At 28.9% G+C, this 9,677-nt stretch overlaps 1 protein-coding gene across 3 annotated transcripts in view; it reads left to right on the top strand.

Moving 5' to 3' along the window:
- Positions 1-1,937: 1,937 nt before the first annotated feature.
- The window catches only part of LOC106680375 (tudor domain-containing protein 5), a 44,333-nt gene continuing 36,593 nt past the window's right edge, over positions 1,938-9,677 (top strand). Inside the window, exons 1-2 of one of the 3 annotated variants that reach the window (XM_014420045.2) lie at positions 1,938-2,198; positions 9,525-9,663. In XM_014420045.2, the coding sequence (XP_014275531.1) occupies positions 1,968-2,198; positions 9,525-9,663 (370 nt within the window). In that variant the 5' untranslated portion in view covers positions 1,938-1,967. Of the gene's footprint in view, positions 2,199-6,925; positions 7,254-9,524; positions 9,664-9,677 lie in introns of those variants that run through there. The other 2 variants (XM_014420043.3, XM_014420044.2) reach the window with 2 other exon arrangements.

Genomic DNA, 9,677 nt, shown 5'->3' with positions numbered 1-9,677 from the left:
ACATATGCATGGGCGTAGATTTTTGAGAGCCTAGGAAAAAAAATATATATTGAACTTATTTGATAGATGGTTTCTTTCTGGAAATATGTTATAATTAGATAACATTACTGTGTTGACATTTTTAAGGATACCTAGATCTCAACCACACCTTTGAAGGGACAAGATGGATATACGTCGATTCTTCAGTAAAAAAGGTAAAATTCAATGAGCACAATTATTCGTCATATACTTATCTCTAAAAATAATGGGAGAATTGGATAAAAAGTACCTTTTTTAGATTCCATTCCTCCTATCAGAAGTTACAGTTTGCCATTTTAATAATCTCAGAATGTTTGTTGAATATAAATCAAAGAATACAACCATCGTAGAAGAGGTGATTAATATTTTTGCCAGTAATTCCAGAAGAATGATGTTCTCATACCAAACCTCTTCATCACCTCTTATATTATATTTATTGTATGTATTTATGTACAATAGTCAAGTTTATGCTCGATTTTCGAGGTTCATTCATCATAATTTATTGTGATTATAGGTAATTACAATTTTATAAGTAATGATTGAATTTTATTAAGTTGAAGTAAAATGGTTTGGGGTATTTCTTGGAATGATACAGAATTACATATCTTTGATTTATCAAACGGTCTAGAATGGACTATATATGTGTGTATACATATTTGTATATGTAATGGGCTAAGATCTGTTCCCCCCTAGTCGATATCCTGCCTACGGCCATGTACATATGTAAGTGGAAATAAAACCAGGTTATTGTTATAACAATCAAGGAAAAACAAAATTATGAAATTCATTCATATTTTCCATTCATCCATTGTTTATTGCTATGAAAATTCGTTTTTAAGGGTTTCTTGAGGTGTGCATAAAGTTTTCAACTTGATTTCTGTCTAGAATTCAACCGTTTTATTTAAGTATAACCAAGAGATCGAGCTCTCTCTTCTATTTCCAATTCCCCAGTTTGTCTTAGCTGGTAGGATCCTCCTTAGTAGTTATCAAATTCTTTCATAGTTTATATTGATCTATTTTTTATCATTATTAATAATGTGAGATGGTACATTGTTTCAAAGAAACAAAATTAAAGGTACTTAAGAGGAATCCATTTTAAAACTTCAACATTTAAACTCTGTCAGGCTACTATAATATCTAGCTGATATTGACTGCTGCATTCGACCCCGAGTTCAATAAAATATGGAGCCGTTTTTGGATAAATCCTAAAAAAGTAAAAAATCGAATTTATGAAGAGGCACTTCCGGTTGGTTGATTTTAATGAAAATGTTGCTGTAACATGCCAGGTATACACCCGTCTTAAATATGTAATTCCGGTCTCTTGTGACTGTTCGTTTTTGAGCTTGGCTATTCATAAACACACAAACCATTTTACGATACTTGGTTATTTGGACTTAAGAGGACCTCAAAACGATTATTTATGAAGAAGACACGAATTTAAAAATGTTCACACATTACTTGCCCCTTACTACTTATTGCATGCATGTAATATATAGTAAGGGGCAAGTAATGCGATCATGATAATTTTTAAATTGAATGTAAAAACAAAAAAATTTAAAGTAAAATCAAAATACAGTAATGAAAGCTGCTTCCAGCTCTTGTTGAAGGGCTGATTGCCCTAAAGCCCCGTGGAGCAAGGGATAGCAAAATGGCCCAAGGGACTTCGAAATCTTGAAATATCTTAACTTAAATGATTTTAGAAATAAACACTATAAAATATTCGTACAAATTTAAAATCAAAACGTTAAATTAATAGCCTTAAGTTGTACTCGAATTTTTTGGGATGATGGTTGGTGCGAAATTTTTACTGCTTAGGACCTCCATTTATCTTATAGGCTTGTCAATAATCCTCATCCTACATCTGTTAAGATTACATTCTATACCAGCCATATTGGACAGTTATTTGTTGTTTAAACATTAAACAGTAATGCTTCTAAACATTCTCCACAATGGACGGATATTTTTCGTTAGATCTAATTTATTACAATACCGAATCACGAAAGCGTTCGGTATGTAAACAAATACGTTGTAAGAAAGTAAATATTTATTATACATTCAATAAAACGAGAATATTTCGGGTTTGTGATTCATGTATGATGTCAAGAAAGCTTCAATTACAACCCTGTAGTGACACACCAATTGAAAAAATGGCAAAAGAATTGAAAGCTTTGCTTGATAAGGTAATGTCTAACCATCTTTTGTGTGTTTATCATTGTTCCAATTATTGTATCTATGTTCGAACAAAGGATCATATCTTATATGAATTGTCATTGGAAATTTATGTATTAATTCGGTGATGGTATGATAAGGGGAGTATAAATAGGCACTTAAGTTTGTGAAAAGTTTAAATTGAAATTTAGATACAACTCATATCATCAGTTTAGTTTTCAAAATGGAAGGCTTTGTTTGATTTAAATAAATATTTCAAGTCGTTTTACTGGGAGTTATAGAATCTAAAGAAATATCTGACTGGGAAGCTTCAATTTTGAAGAAAGAATTTTGTGCATAAATCAACTTTGTTTCCCTCCAAGGTGATTTATTTATTTTGTTTGTCTAACACCATTATTTCAATTAATATATTATTATGGAATATGTACTACATCAAACATTAAAAAAGAATTGTAATTTTTTTTTTTTTTGAAACTGTATAACTGGAAAAGTTACATCCTCTTGGCTTGTCATATTCTCACACCAATACGTTTAGTCTAAATAAAATAAAACCTTCTAATTTATAAAAACAGACTTAAGAGATTTTGATGACAATAGGAAGATATGTTGCAGCTATAATTCAGAATTCAGGTCTTTCATGGCTATCATATTCTTTTGTCAACGCTGATTCCGTAAAGGTAACTTAAAAATTTTGAATGGAAATGTTTTATTTTTCTGTTGCAATGGAAATGCGTATTTAAGGGTTTTCTGAGCTGTACAAAACGATCTTATCATTATCAACTAAATTCCTGCATACCGTACTGTGTAATTTAATGAAAATTTTACCATAAGATAAACAAATCGTGTATTTTGGAATGAGATCGGGTGATTCAGCGATGTTCCAGTCTGTTTTAGGCGATTGCGTGAAAATTCCTGCTTTATTCGCTAATCAAATTCATTCATATTTCATATTTATCCATTTTATATTACTACTAACAATGAGAGATGGTCTATTATTACATATAAAAAAAAATCAAAGGTACTTTAGTGGAAGTTTTGTTTGAAAATTCGGCATTTAATGATATTTCTATGAGAATGACAGTATTTATTTTAGGAGACTTATTTGAACCGAGAGGACTTCAAAATTCCGATTCCAACAAAACTCGAATTCGAAATTAATTCTTGTTACAATATATTCCAAATATAGGTAAGTGAAAGTAAAAATTTAGAAATTTTTTGATGTATTAAATGATTTTTTTTCCTTAAGACCGTTGTTCACATTAACATTACTCCTCTGCATTTCATCCAAGTCACACGTTAATACGAATGTTAAACAAAGCTGAATTTCTTCTCGTCCAACTCATATATCCTTTTAGACTTTATATCCTAATAAAAATAGGATAGTAGTTTTGAATTAAGAAAAGCGTTTGAAACGCTTTATTTTATCTCTCCGATTCTAATTGGTTTACTTAGATCCAATTCGTTCCATCACGCGTAGTTTAAATGGCCCTAAACCATATCTAAGTTTCGTGTAGATTGGTTGAGTCTTGTTGAACTTATTGCTATTTTTGTGATTTTACAAAAAAGTAAATCAAAGGCTCGTATAAAGCGAAAGTTTTATTTTACGATTATAAATGAAAAATTGTATATGGGTCATTCTCTGATTTTAGTGCTATTAAAGTAAATAGTACTAAAAGCTTTTGTTGATTCCTTTAGGTCCTGATTAAACATCTGATATTTGTTTATATATAGTATGTTCAAAATAATACTTATTTATGACATTTGTTATTATGTCGATTATTATTGACATGGTATTATATAATAATACTGATAAGGTAAGAATTCTTCAAGTATTTTAAGCAGGATAATTTTTCCTCATGAGTTTCAAACCATGTGTTTTTTCGAATATCGTTCATGATCAAAAAGTTAAGACTAATCACTACTAAATAAATTAATTATTAAAATTAATACAATTTACAGTATTTTCCATTTCTTCCTGAAAAATAAAAAATAATAAATTGCTAACAAAATAAATATTAGAGGAAGATAGTCCGGGTGGCGGTCAATAAAGGTATCAAAATAGTAACAAAAAACTATTTATCGTTAACCAACCCCACTTTGCTGTGCTTCGTGAGGGTTAAATAAGAAAACAAGGTACAAAAATTTTATAATTAATTCTTTTTATCTTGTTTTCTTATTTAGCCCTGCAAAGTGGGGCGAAACATTAGTTAATAATAAATAGTTTTTTGATAGCTTTATTGACCGCCACCCGGACTATCTTCCTCCAATCTACGTCATACGGTCAACTATCTTCTTCTAATAATAATTAATATTTATATAATATCAATTTTTTGATTGATCTAATCTAATTGATCGCCAATATTTGCCTTATTATCATCAGTTTATACAAGGATACAATACTTTACTGTAAAGTAATATTAAGTCAGTTTATATTTAAAAATAAATATTTCTATTATAGTAAAGTACTATTCTTGCATAAAACAGAATAAATATATGGTTGTTATATTTGTGTTTTTAAAAATGTTTTTCCGAATATAACCAACTAATTTAGCTGGTAAGAAAAAAAACCTTAGCATTTGCTTTAAACAGCTTAACATGTTCAATTTCTCATTATACAGTTTTAAATTTTTTTTTTTAAATTTATTTATCCTAGGCGTCTGAAAAGAAGATGGCCTCGAGATCTTCTCCTCTAGAAATGTTATTGGAGTTCTACCAGTGGGTAGATTCTCCACATGTTTTTATCATGTCACTATGTCACCTACAGCAAATTTACTAGTTGTATATATGTGTATACAGTTGTAAATAACAATAAATAAATTATTAAAAAAAAACAAAATTTATTTAATTGACCTAAAAAAGTTAAAAATTGTTAATAGGAATCTACAGCTTCAGCTCATCATATTTAATGCACTGTATAGTAACATGACATATATTTACAATCGTATTATAGTAATAATGATTGTAACGAACTTTCAATTTTAAATGATCTCTGCATTTCCACCTAGGGAATAGTAACGTTTCCTCCTAGTTCGAGTAATATCCCTTCTCATCGGTTTGATTTTTTATCCTTTTCCCACAGCCAGATACAATTCAGAAATATTCCTTCATTTTTCCTTCTTACATGATATAAACATTACCTATAGTTACAATAAACAATTGTGAAAACCGTTTAATGATTGGTTTTGGACGGATCAATCAAAGATTTTAACTTAAAACTAAAGGAAGCACTTGCTTTTAGTGTTAATAAATATTACCACTTGTAAGAAAAGTAAGCAACAAAATTTGTTTTATTTTACCACACCCTCTACCGTTTTTTCTTATTAATCCACGGTCAACAATAAACATATTCCAAAATCATTGAGTATCTAAGTACATGGCAATGAAATTAAAACTGAATAAAACAATTTTTGCAACCAAAACATAAAAATAATAATGTGTATTAATAACTTGAAAGCGGAGTGTAATGTTTAAAACGGACTCAAAGGAGAATGTAATTAGACAAAATTGAAGAGTTGTGTTAAAAGTGAATTGTTGGAGGTAGTGTTCATTATATTGTATGTTGCATTAATAATTTTGGATCAGCAGCTTTAAAAAAGCACGCAAACAATAATGCAATTGCGTAAAAATCTGGGCATTGATCATGATTGCCACCAGTTTGTTTTTGTATGTCACGGCCATATTAGTACGTAGTATATTATTAATATTGGGTCACCATATTAATAGACTTAGAGATACCAATATAATAACTGAGAATTACAAGCCAACATTCCAGAATTACGGACAAATTGAAGAATTTATGGTTTATAATGTACCACTATATACTCCATGTATCAATATAGAAAAATACAAGGAATTTGTTTGTATATAGACGGTCCAGAGTGGAGAATACTAATAAGTTTTACTTATTTTACTGTGCCAACGTTTCGGTCTTTATATTAGGTATTCTTTAGGGCTAAGTACAACCGTAAAATAGATAAAAATAAATACAGTATAACAAGAAAAAGATTTAATATTGAAAATATATAAAAAATAAAATTATTCAATGATTCTAAATAGTGAACTTTTTTATTATTACTACTTTTTCTCTTTATACTATTTTAAATTTATTCTAAAATGGTTGTTATCTTGTTTGTAACAAACTAAATCCTTAAGAAGGCCCGAAATTTAGGCCCAAGCGTCGGTACAATAAAAAATTAGTATATTTATTGATGCACATATATCACTCCTGACCGCACCCCCTACCGTTTTTTCTTATTAATCCACGGTCAACAATAAACATATTCCAAAATCATTGATTATCTAAATGCATGGCAATGAACTTAAAACTGAATAAAACAATTTATGCAACCAAAACATAAAACTAATAATGTGTATGCAAAGGTATAATTTTAACTAAATAAAAGGATTAAAATCAAATTTTCAATAGAGTTCACATAATCTACTTAAATCTATTAATAAAGAAGCATTTCAGGATTAACTATTTAAAGATAAACTGTTGGATTTTTTATGGAACAAATATAATCAGACTATACCAACTTCCTCCACACTATGGTTGCATGATCAGTGGATAGCAATTTAGGCTTAAGCATTTTATTAATTCTAAAAACAGATTCATGTAACCAAAATTTTAACAGTTTATTTTAATTCTTAATTATATTATTTTAAAATATATATATTTATTTATTAATATTAAATGTTTTCCCGCCAGCTGAATTGTTGAAGAATTTTGGTAGGTTATAATAACTCTAGCAACTGATAGCAATTCAAACTGTTAGTTAGGCCCTGTTATAAATACTTTTAGCTCACACGTTGTAATTGTTTTCAAAAATATCCATAGAAATGTAATTTTAATATTATTGTTTTTATCATAACTTAAAATGGATGATGACAAACTTAAAGTGTTGAAAACTGAAGTAACAAGTATATTAACTTCATCCGGTACTCCCCTGACAGTTCGACAATTTTTAAGAGAATATAAAGAAGTGATTGGTAGAAATTTTCCATGGGCTCAACATGGTTTCAAAACTCCATCTGAATGTTTAAAATCTATGCCTGATATACTTAGTGTAAGTTTTGTTATGTTTTTGTCAACAGTGGATATTTTTATCTTCTCATTTATATTGATAATGTTTTATATTTAATTAAATGTTACTAACTGTGGGTAATTGAGTTTTTTACTCATATTGTCTTTCTTAACTTTGGCTAGGCTGATTAATTAGTGATTTACTCAATCATTGTGCTTGGTAGTACCAGAATGGTTGGTGTCAAATTTATTTTTAAATTTTAAGCCTCATGTTTATCATAATAATACTTCTGGATTTATTTTAGTTAAAATGAAAATATAACTTTTAACTTGCAAGTATTAAAAGTGTTAGTGTTTGGTTCATTTCTCTCCTGAACAAATAATTTCTACTATATCAGATTCACCACCAAAGACCCTCTTGTGAATTTCTCAATCTCTTTAGTGGTGTACATCAAATAGTGTCTGTGTAATCATGTCGATACAAACTGTTCTTGGCTATTTTAGTTATCTCCTGTAGATCACAGTAATTTATTTCTCTAGAGATATAAAATACCCAAGGGAGTCCTTATAAGCAAAGATTGAAAAGAATTGCTATCCACAATTAGTGCAAAATTACCTAGTATAACAACAGTATTAATTGTTCTGAAATTAAATCCATCTGACACGTATAGATCTAGATACATGAAGTGATTTAGATTCTAGATTCTCTGATAACCAAAATCATTTTGATGAGTTTGTATCAAATGTATAGCTCTATTCACCACTCCAACATATCCACTATTCCGAAATACATGCTGGAACATGTTACAGTGGGCTGAGTAGAGAGGACTCTGATAAAATTTGAATGTTCAAAGATATCCATGACATGGACCTAAGTGATGACTTTAATATTCAATCAAAACTTATGAGATAAAATGTTAGTTTTAATTTATAATAAATAAATTATCATTTCCTTTTTGGAATTTAAGTATATTATTTTGAGTTGTCATTTACGCATCAAGTTGTAATTATACATATTATAGTGTTATGAATGTATGTATATGTGAATGAATGGTTTTTACATTTTTCTATTATCTGTCTGTAGTCCAGACACTTTCAAAATTTGATTTATGTTTGTACCCATAGTTGTCGGATTTAAAACAGTATTGTAATTAAACAATTCACTCTTGGTTGAAATAGTTATGAGTTAGAGGATTAGTGATCCTCACTAGTTTGAGGAAATAAGAGCATCAAACCTAAGGTACTATAAAACTGAGTTAATATTTTTGAACTGAATAAATATTATTAATTAATAAATTAATGCAGCCTAATAAAATACTGATTTAAATTGATTAACCTAATATTTCATGGAGAATCATTGTAATGATAATTATTATTAACCATAGACACTTAGGGAAGTATTGTCAAATACATAGTATATTCTTGTTTGACTCATGAAAAAATTGTTGAAAATATATATAGGTATTTATAATACATATGCAAAGGTAGTAGAGCTAGATACTGTTCCCACCTTTCTTGGGCTAAAAAAAGTTCAGGCACCCTTTAAGTCAAGCTAAAAAAAAAAATTAAAATGTCGCCTCTGTTATCCTTAGAACAGTTAAATATGTAGGAAAAGAAGAAAAACAGTTCAAAATTAATGCTGCTAGAGTACACTATAAATTCCTTATTGTAATTTTTTGTTCATAATATTTTAAGAAAGTGGCATTCTTTAGTGGCACCATTGGCTAATGTTTGGGGCACCAGAGTGCTCTTTTTTTGTTTTTTATGTTTGTGGCTTTGGGAACCGCTGAGCTCGATAACCTGCTGAACAAATAACTTTCTACTTCCAGAAAATAGTATAAGGCTTATTTAAGTGTGGGTTCATGTTAAAGGGAGATAATACAGAGTTTTATATCTCTTCATCTTCTGAGAAAATGACCTATTAAAAAGTTCCAACTTTAGTATCATAGCCCAACCAAGATTATAAAGTATTTTATTTTCAAGAAACATGAAAGCATTTATCTCAAATGTTTATCTGTCATAATAAATAGCAAAAACGTGAAGTACAATAATATGTGTTCGAACAGAAGAAACCACAAAAGATTTATGGGCAATTTTTCATGGTTATTAGAGAATAAGCGACAATGAGAATATGGCTGTATAGCATATTGCCTGTATTGAGTGATGTTCAGACGGGCTAGTTATTTGAAGTGAATGTGGAATACATTGCCATGACCATTCACATTTTATTATATTTTTTTTTTATTACTTTTCAAGTTTATTTTTCCTGATATAATTTAATTTTCTTGTTTTCTAATTGTTTAATTATTTATAGTTTAAAAAACATGAGGGTGGAGAAATATTGGTACCTACTCAAAATAATTCATCCCATATAACTAAATTGGTTCAAGAACAAAAGAAAAATGTAAAAAAAGGTTCTATTAGAAGACCAAGACCTGTCCAACTTCCAAGAGGTAACTTCAGTTAA

This window comes from Halyomorpha halys, unplaced genomic scaffold, assembly GCF_000696795.3.
Source record: "Halyomorpha halys isolate HHAL.00 unplaced genomic scaffold, Hhal_1.1 Scaffold257.1, whole genome shotgun sequence".
In the NCBI taxonomy this organism is placed as follows: Eukaryota; Metazoa; Arthropoda; class Insecta; order Hemiptera; family Pentatomidae; genus Halyomorpha; species Halyomorpha halys.
This window is presented reverse-complemented; position numbering and strand designations above follow the sequence as displayed.